Here is a 15,142-nt window from a genome sequence, read left to right on the forward strand (position 1 = left end):
ACGAACCAAGTCTTCTCAAATTTGTAAATTGCGGTAGCATAAGGATAAGGCCCAAGGCACTGAATCTAAATATAGAAAATGAATCAACGTGCAATGAAGCCTGATAGAAGCCTAAAAAGTTCAAAAAAAAAAGAAAATCCTAAATACCTTCTCATGCATTGTTACACTGAGTGTTCCATAAATAAGAACGCCAGCTGGAAGAGTCATGTATATCTGCACCATTTATGGAACAGCCAGCTTGAGCAGAGTACAGTCAAACCAGGATTTAACAAACACAGACATAACGAATTAATAGATATACCAAAGTAAATATAAAATATATCTAGTTGATATCAACAGCATGTAACTAATATATGCTTATAACGAATATCAGATATAACGAAGGCATCTTCGTGTGGGATGCATCTTCGTTATAATGACGTTTGACTGTACTCACACGGTTCACAGGTGGTTAACTTGTCATACCTGTATGGGTGGCCCGTCATAACCAACAGTTCACATTAGTTAATGGAAGCAACAGATCTCAATGCCTGCCAACAGCGTAATTCTGAAAAATTACTCACAACAGAAAGGGCCTTCATCAGAGAAATCTGGGCAGTCGTTGTGGCCATCACACAGCACAGCTATTCGCCGGCACGTGATGCCATCATGGCACCGAAAGTAGTTCTGCGGACAGCTGTTTCCTAGGTGACCTGGCCCCAGAAGAACATAACACAGCTTGACTACATGACCATAAAAGGTAGGCAGGTTGCGCCTATACTGCAGTGTAGTTAAACAAGGCTTGCTTTTCGCCACAAGCCTTTACCCCTGTATTTGAAATGCAACATTTGTACTGCAATAAAAATACAGGATAGAGACAGAATAGAGGCATGGAACGGTGACCCAGAGTGCTCCTTTGTTTTGCCGTTATTCCATGCCCTTGCACTTTCAGCTAATAATGTCAATGTGAATTTGCCAAATTATCTTTTTTTTTTTTTTGAGATATATGCATCTGACTTTTACATCTAGCTCCAGTATGTGTGAGACTGAATGCAAATCTCTTCCTGTGCAGCATGAATATGTCTCGAGGGTGTCAATAATTCTGCTTGCATCAAATTATAAACACTAATTCAAAATGCTGATGCACAAATCAGCTGCTACACTCTTATTAGATTCCCCCCAAAATCCCCATAACAGCTGCACAGCCCACTCATACCACCCAAACCCTCCTTCTGCTCTTCCCCCTTCCTCATCCCAACACACGCTTATTTCCAACACACGCTTATTTCCTTAAAGGGACATTAAAGTGAAAAATTATTTCTTCTGCATCAGTAAATTACCGTTCTACAACATCAAAAACACCACTCTTACAACGATAAGACGTTTGGTAAGCCAGAAAAAGCGCAAGAACAAAATACGGGTGGCGACGCCTGCTTAAGTTCCCGCACCTGGGGGCTGTGACGTCTTGGATTTTGATGGCATCTTCTAGGGCCTACTAATTATATATAGCGGTACAGATTGACTACATTGTGTTCTAAAAGGACGAAATATTAAACATGGTAAGTTTCGGGAACCTTTATTCAGCCAACGTGGCTGAAATGCGAAAACATACTGTAGAATCCCTGACGTGACGCTGACGTAACGGCGCTGGGGTTTCGGCGCGAAATGCAAATACTCATACTTGGACCTTCATTTTCTCATCTAATAATCAAACTATCTTTTAGAAATGACTGCCTGCAGGGTTCTGAAGCAATGCTTCATTAGTCTAAACTGATTTATTGTTTCGCTTTAGTGTCCCTTTAAGCTATGGAATAAAAAATTGTACAGTCATACACACTCAAATGTAGACTGGTTTTAATTAAACTTTGTACTTGCTACATTTGGGAATACACTGCAAAGCTGATGTCTATCATTGTCCGAAAATGTCTATTCTGGAAGAACCTTAAAAAATGTTCTCAGTTCATGGTATACACTGCTAAAACAGTGTTTCAAGCCCAACTGAAAGGGACAGACTCTATTCCTATAGCACTGTTCACGTGTCAATATGCAGGCTAGCTAAATTTATTTCTTTAACCTTGGGCTTATAAGCTGCTACCAGATTGGGTGCATCAAGGCACAATGCCTAGGACGAGGCACTGCAATATCACCTGCCAGCAGCGTGTTTCTATGAAGATGAACAAATCACTTGTTTGTAAAATGAATGACATGCGATCTTTGGCAAAAGATGTCATACTACACAAGCACATTACAAAAATGTAACAGAATAGAATTTATGATAACAGTGCTTGATGAATTACAGGTTTGGGCGCAGTCATGAAATGTATGTCCAAAGCTCAGTAGTCAAAAAGTTCATTAGTAAAGTTCAGCTGATTAATTAACTGATCACTGCCTTTTCTAACGCAGGTTGTGTCTGATTGTCCACAAAACCTGGCTGAAGAGTCTAAACAGAACTTTTAATCTTCTTGAAATAAAACGATTCTTTTCTTTCTTCATTTTTTTTCTAACATCCTGTCCCCCATGGTGGTCTTGCAAAATGCTTCCGGCATGCTATTTACATCGTCCAAACAGGTAAACCAAAAAAATTGTGACAAACCACTTCTTCCACATTTTTATTTGATCTGGCAAATATACAGAAACAGAAACACTTCATAAGAGATTAAGTCAGAATTCCCTTCACGTTACCTATTCCTATGACGGCATCAATGGCTGAAATATCTAAAAGATGCAGGCAGTGTGTGATTTGGACATGAATGGGAGATAAAAGATAGGGCTGGATCCTAGACGTGTTCAACAAAAGCACATCAGATTAAAATTGCTCAAGTCAGTTGCCCGGGACCTCATGAAACCAGAACTTACAGCGCCGTGCATCTTCATCAGATGTATCTGGGACAAGGTCTTCTGTGAAGCCACAATCCGACTCTCGATCGCAGACAAAGCCCTTAGGAATGCATCGTCTGGATAGTGCGCACTGGAACTGCCCTGATGCACATGTGCTGGGAGCTGCAAAAGAAACAAATCATCAGTCTATCTCAGAGATAGAGATAGGTGCCAGCATGCAATTCATCTGTATCCTTTATTTCAACACAATAAGCATTCATGTGTTATTCCAACACTACTGTTCCATAGTGGCTGTTAAAGGAGCATATGTGGACATGTCAGTGCAGAATAGCCCAATCTCACTAAGTTTTACAATGCCACTGCTCCCATATCGTGTGCCAGTAGCAACAGTGCTTAGCAGACTGAATGGCAACTATGGTTGAAGGCACACGACTTTATTATTACTTTCTTCATTGTCTTTAAGTGAAGCTTTCATTTTTTCTCAACGAAAACAGCACAAGCGCAACAATGCTTCAAAATTCGTGGCATATAGTGGCAAGCCAGCGTTGCCGTGAGGTGCAAAATTCAAAAAAAGATAGTTTGGTGTTCATTCTTACCGCAAATAATCAACCTTTGTATGCCATATGAATGCAAAACTAGTCTTGAAGAAATACTTCACAGACTGAATTAAGTTAAGGCTGCTTTCAATCCCTAGACTGTGAATTGCCTCTCCAAAAAGCCCCAGAAGGTGAAGAAGCATTACATGCTTAAAAAGAAATGAGAAGAGGGAGAAGGGATTAAGAGGAGAAACGTAATAATGCACATGGATTCTTGGCCTATACCCCTTATTAGGCACATGTCATATAACCACCGTGAGGCATGCATGAATGCAGACCAGGGTCAGACATTAGCCCCACAACACCAAGAACTTGGTGCAATATTCTGCTGCGGTGAGTCATGGATGATGCTATGTTAGAAGCTTAACTTCCACATCAAGTACTTCCCCACTTTTCAAAATTAATTTATTTAGATCACAAAAAGAATGGCGCATAATTTAATTCATCATCGTATTTCTGTTATTTGTCAATAAAGTTGACAAGGACTGAAAAACTTTCACTTGTAAGCTGTAATTTTACTGCAAAGACGTACACCTCTACCTTCCAAGGAAATTTTCGTGGTATAAGCAAAAAAACCACAAAAGTGGGCTGATCCGGGAGATAGCGCAATGCCGGGCTGACCCGCGGCGGAGGTGAAGCAGGCGTTAAGCACTCCCCATACAAGGGCCGGTCACGATGATAGTGCAATGCCGGGCCGACCCGCAGCGGAAATGAAGCAGGCGTTAAGCACTCCCCATATGTGGTCAGATCCCAAAGATAGTGCAATACCAGCCCGACCTACGGCAGAGGTGAAGCAGGCGTTAAGCACTCCCCATACGTGGGCCAATCCCGGGGATAGTGCACAGCCAAGCTGACCAGCGGCGGAGATGAAGCACGTGTTAAGCACTCTCCATACGTGGGCCAACACCGAAGATTGTGCAATACCGACTCGTCCCGCGGCGAAGGTGAAGCAGGCGTTAAGCAATCCCCATACGCAGGCCGATCCCGAAGGTAGTGCAATGATGGGTTGACCCACGGCAGAGGTGAAGTAGGCGTTAAGCACTCCCCATGCGTGGGCCGATCTCGAAGATAGTGCAACGCCGGGCCAACCCGTGGTGGAGATGAAGCAGGCGTTAAGCACTCCCCATACGTGGGCGAATCCCGAAGATAAGTGCAATGCCGGGCCGACCCGCAACAGAGGTGCAGTTCGTCATTAAGGGGCCCAAATACACAGCTTCACTTCTCATCCTTCTTCATAGAGTGGAAGGGAGCTGAGCTTTTTCTGCATATGTGAAGGGCAGGTTGTGCACAAACTAGTTCACAATCTTTATTACCTTACACCCATTTCCGCATATATCTGCTGCAGTAACCTTAGAAGCAAAGCTTTCTTTGAATACGTTCCCGTGTTAGGCCTGGCTGACTGCTGTATGCTCTCCTGGGTCAGTCAGTATCTCTAAGGATATACTTGTGGACATATATACAAAGGTGCTGTCTAGCACAATTGGTCAAAACCGGACATAGTGCCACATGGCCACGTGGATATAGTGCAAACTGAGACAGCTTGGGTCGGCGGGTGATGTACATAAGTGCAGACGTGAGCTCCAATACCAACACGTCGTCATCATCAATCCATTGTCCTTATTTCATCGCCTACATTCTGTTGGAATCATTCCTTCATTGTCATACTGTCATCATAATGCCTTCAGTATGCTTCAATCACTGCATTGTAATTTCGCTGGCATCATGCCGCCGTCATCATGTTGCCATTATCATTCAGTCACCGTCACAGCGTTGTTGTCATACCACCATCATATCACTGCCGTAATCATGCTGCCGTCATTCCATCATCGTCATGCCACTATCGTCGTACAGTCATCATGATGTCATCTTGGTCATTCTATTGTCGTCATGCCATTGTCATCACACTACTGTCGTCATGCCATCGTCGCCACACTATTGTCATTATTACAGAATTGTCATCCCGTCATCGTCATGCCATCACCATCACACCGACATCGCCAATGCATCGTCATCATGTCATCGTCCCATTCCAGCATCATTATACAATTGTCGTCATGCCATCATTTCATCATCTTCATACTGCCGTCATCTTTCCTTTGTGGTCATGTCGCCACCATCCTGCCATCACAGTCATTTTGTCGTCTCAAACTGTGCAACTACCTGATTTGGTGTTTGGATTTCAACATAGCTTGTGAGTTGCGCAGTGCACAAACATAAAAACTGGATTACACTAAAGTTGTGACCCTGGCTGCGGATGAACATAAACATTGTATGAAATTACACATTACACGGGAAAAGCTATACACACTGAATTAGTTGAATAACATTTAATTATTCACTTCACATATATTCCAGCATGTGCATTGCATCTGAATAGTTTTCTTTTTCATCGATTCTATATCAGGTCATCATATATATGTCATGTGAAAGCATCATTTGCTTGCCATTCTAAAATCATTCTACCTTTCTGACAAATGGCTCACATGGGTTCCCTGGAAACAATAATTCTACAATGTGGGAAGCTTCAACATATTATTTCTGTTCTACAAAGAAGCTGAAAAACATGTTGGGTCTTAGCCAGTTTTATGGCATCAGTTTGTTCCATCTACCAAAATTAAATCATGCCTATATCAATGTAATGTGGATTCAAACGAAGCAAGGAAAGAATGCTGCCGTCGAAATCACCAGATTGCTTCTTTCGGCACTTGTTTAGCAAGACATCCCAGCCAACAACTTATTTGTCTGGGAAACTTACCATGCGAAACTTGTTATGTCATTATAAAAAGAAAACATCTACTCATTTTTGAGACAAAGCATCTGGACCAGCACTCTGTAAGAGCGTTTCTCTTAGCAAGTGGGTCTCCTGCAGAAACAAGCAAAATTTTGTATGAATTATAAGTAATGGATTAAGGGCAACAAAGTAAATATTAATAATAAAACATAAACTAAGTGCAGCCACATTTATGCTCTTTCATGCAGCACAAGGTGTAAAAGCACTGTCAGAAAAGCTATGTTTTCCCCCAGTCATTAGCTGTTTAAGATTAATGCAAGAACAACTACTCTAAAGATGCATAATTTTGCAGCCAAAATATGAGAACGCAGCTCTTGGGCACCCATTCCTGCGTTTAACACCAGCGTCCCTCGGCATAACTGAGCGAATGAGCACAGCGAAGGATGAAAGAGTGAATGCGAAGCGCAGCGGGGGATGAAAGACAGCGACAGTGAGGAGAGCGCAAGAAGGAAAGCGGAGGAGGAGAGTATGGCAAAAGCGTGAGAAGAGAAGCATAGTGCTACGCAACATGGGCTCTGCTGCAACGACCACTACAATATGGCACCAGAGTAGCGCACTTTCATATGTTCACTGATAGCATGCGGCGAACGCGTCCGCCAATACCATATATGAAAACAGAGCTCTGCATGAATGGAAATCTGTCTGCTCTGGCTGCTGTGACTCATGCCCACGTTTCACCCATGCACTGCCTCTCGCAATTTCCCGATTAGCGAGGCAGTCACACCCCACTACGCTCCGTTTGCAATGTGCCACGCGCGCACCCAACTGCAGGCATAAATAAAGTTGTCTCCAATCCAATCCAATCCAATGTCCATGCCTGCCAATATATCATGAAATGAAAACACGTACAGAGCTACGCTCAAATTTCGCATTAGGGAGTATCGTAATCATCGCTTTTTTTTTCTCTCTCTCTCTTTTTTCTTTTTTTGAAAGGTGACCGCATCGTGTACATTCACAGCTGCTGAATTCCATGGTTTTTGCAGCCTTGTGCCGGGTTTAAATCTGTTGTGTGGCAAAAGGCTCATAGAATATACATCTTGCATTCACACTCATGCAGCTACAATGTAGTCCACTAAGAGGGAAGACTTAGTTCACACTTAGTTAACAGCCTGAGCTATAAATAAAACTAAAACCTAAATGTGGGGTTTAATGTTCCACAACTGCATATTGGATTATGAGGTATGCCATAGCAGAAAGCTCCAGATTAATTTTAACCATCTTGGTTTCTTACTGTGTGCCTAAATCAGGTCTAATGGCGTTTTTTTTTTTCCGCCCCCATTGAAGTACAGCTGCCGTGAGTAGGAATTGAACCTGCAACCTTGTCCTCAGCAGCAGAACGCCATAGCCACAAAACCACCCCTGTGGGTAGCTAAGCTATGATAAGAAGGCTTACAGGCTGCCATATACTCATATGCACAGATGCCAGCCTGAAGCTTCATACGACAGCCTCTTTAAAAATGAAGGCCCAACCACAGGGAACAACTTTCCAATGGATTTTCAGTGGCGGACAGTTTTCCTGCTTTGCTAGCCACTTTGGGCATCATCCCTGTCATCTGGCATGGCAAGACTTCAACATCGAGCAAGTGTCACCACCAGTGTCGCATTGCTTTTGACGAATACGCCAGCCTGTGCCAACACCAAAAATTCATCAGAAACCGGTTCCTTGAGGTTGGGGCTTAAAGTTGGAGAAGTGTTGATGTTATGTTCACTTTATTACAGTTTACAGGTTCCTTTTAAGAATGGGCCCTGCTATACATTCTTAATGATTAATGCTAATACCCCTGTTAATGCAAATACCCTTGTTTTAGTTTATTATTTTCTCGGCCACCAAGCACAACCTTTGTTTATTAAATGTGTACACCACTCAAAACTCTGTTCAACTGCACTAAAATGGAAATTCGGGCTAGCTGGTCTTGCATAAATTGGTAAATCACAGTGCATTATACAAGGGCCGATTACAGATATAAGAGGTTAAATTATGCAAATGTTCCTGCCGTTATTCCAAAGGTTGCCTATATACTGCATTTGAAGACAGTGATATGGAAGAATTTTAAACCAAAACATATAATATAGCTCAAATACGCAGATCACGTAATGTCTACAACATGTAAAGCTAAGCAAGAAAATAAATTTATGGCTTTCAAATTTCTTAGTGAGAAATTTTTGCATTCCCTTAAAGTCCTTATAATTTTGGAATTGAAAAATTTGTGAAGTGAAATGGGCTTTTACCTGTAGTTATAAAGGATTAAGGCCACAGCACCAGAAATTTATCACGCAGACCTGGTTCTACAAAATCACAGCATTTTCTGCAATGGTTTCATGCACCAGGCTGCCAAGTGTGTTACTGCAGGATGGCATTTTAGATCCCTTATTTTTTTTACTGATGGTTCATACAAGCATTTTCAAAAGCACATGGAACTTGTTGCTGAACTTTCCATATATAGTACAAGTTCACAGCAAGTTCATGAACCTTCCAGCTATCTCATGATTCCCTTCCCTGCACGTCTTGCAAATTAAAACATTTGCATGCCAAAGAGAGAGGCACTGTACGGGCTACATAATTCTCAATATCATAGTGAATCTTAATGACCTAGATATTTCGGCATACCACAGTCAATGTTATTCCTCATGGCAGCCTTCAGTTGCAATAAATTGCACTAACTAGTTAAAGGGACACTAAAGGAAAATACTAAGTCAACGTGGACTGTTAAAATACCACTCCAGAAACCTTGCAGCACTTGTTTCATGCCAACAAAAGGCTTAGTTTAGAAGAAAATTGCGTCTGAAGAGTCCACATACTTACAGCACAATTCAAATTGCCCTGCCCTGAATGAGGTGTGGTGACATTGCATATGACATCGCTGCCCTTTATTGCCGCTGGTGAGTAAAACGGTGCCCGACAGACAGCACTATGGGCTTCTGTGCAAAACACAAGTGCGCAGCCATGGAGAAACCGAGCCAAGACAGAGCGTTGGATTCGCTACTGCAGCTGTTCTTGGTCAAGCAGCATGGACTCTTCGGGAATCCCGCAGCATCACATCGACATGACATTTTTTTGCTACTTGCAGTTTGTGTGAGTTTCGTGAGCCAGTAAAACCAGCACAGCACTATGCCATAACAAAATTACTGAAACACGAAAGTGTGTGTAGCGCAGAGTGGAGAATACGAAACTTTTCGACTGCCCGCATTGTTGTCAAGAGTAATGTTAATGAGGTTTTTAATCTAAACATTGAATAGAACTGGACAATAGCATTTTCTTCCGTCTTAGAATGCAATGAGTCGTTGAGTACTAGTAACAGAATTGTAATGAGGAATGCCTTCTTCATCGAGCTAGTACTTGAATGTCCCAGGGGAGTCTAATCGTGTCCTACGTTTGCCTTGATTTCTCTATTACTAAAGCTTTGTTGTAGACAATATTGGCGCCTTAGACATTCTTGAGCACTAACCTATCACTTTAGTTTAACTTAATATTTGCCTTTAGTATCCCTTTAAGCAGCATTACGAGGGCAAATGTAACTACTGTAACTACACTGACGGTACAGTTAACACTGATCAGTACTGTGGAAAATGGAGTGTGATAAATGTCAAGTGGAATAGCGATTAATTTCAGTCACAGATTTTGAAACATTTCTCAAAACTGGTTTTAAATACTTGATTTCCGCTAAATTGATATTATTTTGGTTTCAATTATGGAAGTGGGACGTGCTTGCTCCCCAAGGTGATTATTTACTAGCACAACTTGTTACTAGGCAAATTGGTACACAATGCAAACAAATTAATCCGAAGCCTGATTAATGCTAAAGGAAGGGCCGAATCCACGAGAAATGAAGTCCAGCAGAACTTGTTGCTGGGTGAGTCAGTACATCCTAATGACAAACGAGAGCGCAAACACATGCACATGCAGCCTTTAGTGTATGCAAAACAGGTGACAAGACAGGGGCACTTTGTCTGGCTTTCACCCTTTTTGCATACACTATAAGTTGCATGTTTACGTGTTTGCACCTTTCACACTGTGACTAATTACTATATCAATTTTTTTTATTTAATGAAACGTAACTCTGCAATTTGTCCTACATGTAATGTCCGCATCTTCAAGTAATCCAGGTGATGTGACGGAATTGCAATGTCTACCCCAAGAGATCTTTCATGAGTCTGTTTACATTACAACAGATAACACAGTATATGTGTGCACAGACAGCGTTGTAACCATTGTAAAAGTGGGGTAAGAAAAAGAACTAAATATGCTAACTGTGCAGCCACAGAAGTGGAAAGTCCTCATCCAGATAAATATAGTTGCACTCAGCGTCATCATAGCTGCGATACGAGACTACGCAACCAACTCTTTTGAGTTATCAGTCACTCTGATAAGGATAGTTTGACATCCGGCCCAGGCAGTCCAGGATGGCTGTTTTTCTGACCACAGACACACAGATAGAATTACAAGCCATATGTCTTTTCAGCAGTTACCCAAAACTCTGAGCAGTAGTGAGCAATTATTGGCCAAGACAGATTTGAGTTAACCAGGTGTCACATCCCTTGTGGAAAATTAACTCTATAGGGTTCGGTTCTGCATTACAAATGTTTTGCGAGACTAATGCATAAGTAAATGCCAGTAAAAATTAATTCTACATGGCTGAAATCTGGATGAGAATGCCATGAATGATTAACAAAAGAATTGCATTTTACATAGACTCTCTCAAAAGTTACGCCTTCAATGATATAATCCATTGTTAAAAGCTTTGCAGTGCCAAGTGGCATGGGAAAGCCACATCTATGTTAAAGGCATAAAAGGCAGAAAAAAAATTATCAGAACGAAGAAAAAAATAGGAATGTCGATTCTGACACGCATGTTACTGAAGTACACGTACAGAAATATCAGGCTTTGGTCTAAAAGAATAAGTTCTTTAAAAAACAACTACATTATGCTGCAAATTAAAATGTGACCCTGCTAGGAACATACGAAAGTAATAAGAAACCTCACTACTATGGACAAACTGAAAGGATATCAGGTAATTGCATTAGAACAATGATATAAAACAATTCCACAGATTCAGAGACAGAGAGGAGCCAGACAACCACATTCAAAAAAGCAAGAGTTCTCCACACCGCTAAGGAGTCAAAGCAAAATATAGGAGTTTCAAACATTAATGATAACGTAAGGCCACAAAGAGAACCCTTGTCAGATAGAAACGTTCACCACTAAATAGAAATTCTTCTTAGTATGGAGATCAAACCTGACACAGTATTGCCTTTCCAGGGCAGTCTTTCTACCATGCAAGCTACCAGGTGGTAGGTCAAGAGCAAGTTTATCAAGAACTTGGAACATTAATTATGCAAAGAAGTCCTGCAGAATTACGTAAGGCAATTTTTTCTCCACTTTGTGCATTTCCGTAGAAATTATTTGATTATTGGCTGCCTTTTGAGTGCTCGTACTTACAGATGGAAAAACTTGGCCAAGTTTCTGCAATGGCATCTGCATATGTTCACAAAAGCTGCCAAATCCACCAAAAGCTGTCACAGTTGTTTTTACAGACAGAAGCCAACAGCAACTGCTTGACTGAGTAGCCAACCATTAGTAGACCCAAAAATAACTATGAGCAACTCACGGGTCACCATTTTACCTCCCAGTGCCGTCTCACAGCTCAATAACTGCACACAGTCACTAGTTGGCAAAAGCAGTACACCTCACGTAATGCACCGAGATAACAAAATGGAGGGTTGACGTAACTCACCACAGTCCTCAGGCTCATCTGAGCCATCCGCACAATCTGGGGAGTAGTCGCATTTCCACTGCTTTGGTATGCAGCCTTGCCCATCGGCACAAGCAAACTGAGTATCCGGACATTTCACTGCAGGCAGCAGAGACAGCAAAAATGAAGGCCTTCTCAAATGCCATATAAAGACTCAGAAAAGTCCTCTGCCTTAGAAATAACTTGTTCTGCGGAATGCAACTGCAGTGCTCAATGAGCATCAAAGCAAGCTTTCATGGCTGACATTGCTTTTGCACCAGAGTAAGCTTTGATTGATCTGCCATCCAGCTTCCCATTTTGTATTTGCAATGTATGTCATGTCTCATGCTTATCTTGTTGCTTTCCTCGGTTTACTGTTAGCTTCTTTGCTGTCTGCAAGGAAAACATTTTGCTTTCGCCTGCTCTACAACCCCTTAAGCTGACAAAGCATTCCTCCAACCCTTCTTTTTACTTTTTCTTTCTCTCTTGGTACCTGGAGTTTCAAAATGGTACGTCAGTATTTGTGATGCTACGTTGATTATCTAACTAACACACATTTTACCTATTTGAAAAAATGATAAGCATGTGAATGCCTAACTGAGCAAGAACAGTCCCTAGGTTCTTGAATGAAGCAAGTTCAGCAGTAAACAATCCAAAGATTAGGCTAGATATTGTCAGAAGGTAATTTGGTGTAGAAATGAACACCGCACTAGCCAGAGCAATAAGCAGGATGATGCCGGCGGGCTTTGCACACAAGTTGTCAGCCATCTCATTGACTTATGTGCTTGTAAATAGCGTGTAAATACGCTGCTTTGCATACTTCCTGCATTTGATTCATTTCCCCTTACAATATAACACTAATATGAACATATATTTATAACTACAGAGCACTATTAAAATATTGTGGCATGAGGGTAGCAGAAATTTTATGCAGACTATGGAGAAAAGCTTTGAGACCTCCAGTGATAAAGTGACAACTGTAAACAGTTAACAATATTTATGTGAAAAAGAAAAAGAGCAACCAATAAACTGCCACACAGCGCGAGACTGATTAATGCCGAACGTATCTGGCCTGTCTATTCAAACAATTCTGCTTTGGCTTCAAAAATCACAATTTTCGTTTATTCGTGTGACCTACTTCAGGTGTTATGTGGCACCTTTTAAAAGAGAAACTAATCTGATATTTGTATGACAAGGTCTCTGAGAAATTACAACTAGCTTTGCCCCCCATCCTTTTTTTTTTTTTTTTGGTAACGTAACGTACATTACACAGCTGGAAAACTGATCCAGCACTCGAGTGAACTAAATGGCGTATCAAAAATGTAGATGTCACGAATTATTGTTCTGGGAGCGTTACTGGGGCTGTCGTGCTTGAGCAAAGCTTCACTGAAGCGCACTGAGAGCTGCTCCTCGTGCACTTGAGTGGAGATGACGCGATATGTGCAGCGTGTTAACCCGCTATTCCTAGACATCGAGGAGACGCGCGTGAAAGAGATAAATCTCCCGAGTTATTGATCGACTCGGGCTTTATAAATTGTGTTCCTCGTAAAGAAAAAAAGTTGCGTTCATGGGTGCGAAAGTCGGTGGCAGCGGATAGCATCGTACGGCCGCGATCGATGCTAACATTCTCATGAGCGAACGGCGCTTCTACATCCCGCCTCCGCAGCACTACGAATACGGTGGCTGATGGCGCAAGCGTACAGTCAGATGTGCGAATGCGCCATGTCACTGTCTGTCAAAAACTTAGGCGAAAAATCGTGGCACAGCGAAGGACGACAGGTTGTCCGCGCGAACCGCGCACTACACCGCTTCCCTGCTGCGCGTAGGAGCACTTGATCCCGATCGAGTGACTGAAGAAAACACGTGAAGGGAAACGACCTCGCCAATAATAACAGAGAGCGGATACTCGACCGAACGAGACACCAACGGGAGACGAGACCGCGGTGGCGCTCGTGGAATGACAACCACATGGGCGCAACCAATTCCGAGATAAGCTAATGAGTCACAATTCGCGCGGGTGTTAATTATCGCCCCCCAAGAAACACACAGCCTCACATCCTCCACTCTCCAACGCGTTTCTCCTACTCTCCCGTGCCAGTGGACGGCAATCTTACAAGCGGCGAGTTGAGTGTTTGAACAGGGCTCTACGACCACAGGATGCAAAAGCACCGTGATAAGACAGCCAAACAGTGTACGCAAAGGGGCGCCGCCGAAAGAAAAACATCTCCTTCGCGTGCTTTTACATACTGGGGCTTTCTCTCTCTGAAAAGTCAGCTGCACGGTTGAAAAAGCGTCTGTTGTCTGCAAGTCGTGATCCGTGCGATATTTCGCGCGTTCAATAAACCTGAGCGATGAAGCACGCTCACGGGAAGTCAAAACACAATTCTGTACCAACCTCGCGTCGTTTCTGTCGTTGGATCAGCTGTCAGGGCGACTGTGAACACCGTCAGGAGTACCACGGCGCTAGCCAAGGCAGGGGCAGCAGCCATCGGCGTTGGCTTGGGCATCACAATAAGTTTTCGCGCACAGATCATGCAGTTTTTCGAGGCATGATTCCCGCGCCACCTTCACGAGCACACCAAGCGCGCACAATAGATGCACCACGCGTGCACAAAACTGCAGTAAACTACGTCTTTCACTACGGTGCTGCTGTCTCTGCTGTCACGCTGCTCGCGAGCGACACAGCACAAGCTCTACTGGAGAGCGCTAGGCCTAAATCTGTTAAAAAACGCCGCGCTCTGCAGCGCCAGCCAGCGCTCGAGAAAACAACTAAACGACGCGCTCGCTCGTCACGCGGTCTCTGCGAACCGTTGCAGCAAACTGCGCGGTTCGCGATATAAAGTGCGCTGGCGCAGATTTACAATTGCGACGACACGGCAACTTTATCGTTGGGCTCGCGGGCTCTTCATGCAGGAAGCGTATGCACAAACCTATATCGCTCCTCATTAACACGCGCAAGACGACGCATGCACATCAGTCATGCGCGTGACATATAACCTTGGAGAGTCTCGTGCACCCCGCCGAGGATGCTGCAACTCTCTTCCGCGAACTTTTGCCGTCTAATTGCTTTGTTTGAAACCGCCTGCAGGGCCAAAACAACGGCCGCATGACGTACACGCTGCACAGGCGTGTTCTGCGGCTGAAGCGCGTACAGTGGTTTTCGCTAGAGGAATTGTCAACATAATGCGTGTTGTATGCACCCATCGGAG

At 43.0% G+C, this 15,142-nt stretch overlaps 1 protein-coding gene across 2 annotated transcripts in view; it reads right to left on the reverse strand.

The window, feature by feature from the left end:
- LRP1 (LDL receptor protein 1) overlaps positions 1-14,850 on the reverse strand; it is a 207,062-nt gene extending 192,212 nt beyond the window's left edge. The window contains exons 1-4 of one of the 2 annotated variants that reach the window (XM_070532084.1): positions 14,329-14,850; positions 11,937-12,053; positions 2,836-2,979; positions 564-692 (exon numbers count right to left, since the gene is read on the reverse strand). In XM_070532084.1, coding sequence (XP_070388185.1) covers positions 564-692; positions 2,836-2,979; positions 11,937-12,053; positions 14,329-14,467 — 529 coding nt within the window. In that variant the 5' untranslated portion in view covers positions 14,468-14,850. The remainder of the gene's footprint in view (positions 1-563; positions 693-2,835; positions 2,980-11,936; positions 12,054-14,328) is intronic. The other variant, XM_070532085.1, reaches the window with a different exon arrangement.
- Between the last annotated feature and the right edge of the window lie 292 nt (positions 14,851-15,142).

This window comes from Dermacentor albipictus, chromosome 1, assembly GCF_038994185.2.
Source record: "Dermacentor albipictus isolate Rhodes 1998 colony chromosome 1, USDA_Dalb.pri_finalv2, whole genome shotgun sequence".
Classification (NCBI taxonomy): Eukaryota; Metazoa; Arthropoda; class Arachnida; order Ixodida; family Ixodidae; genus Dermacentor; species Dermacentor albipictus.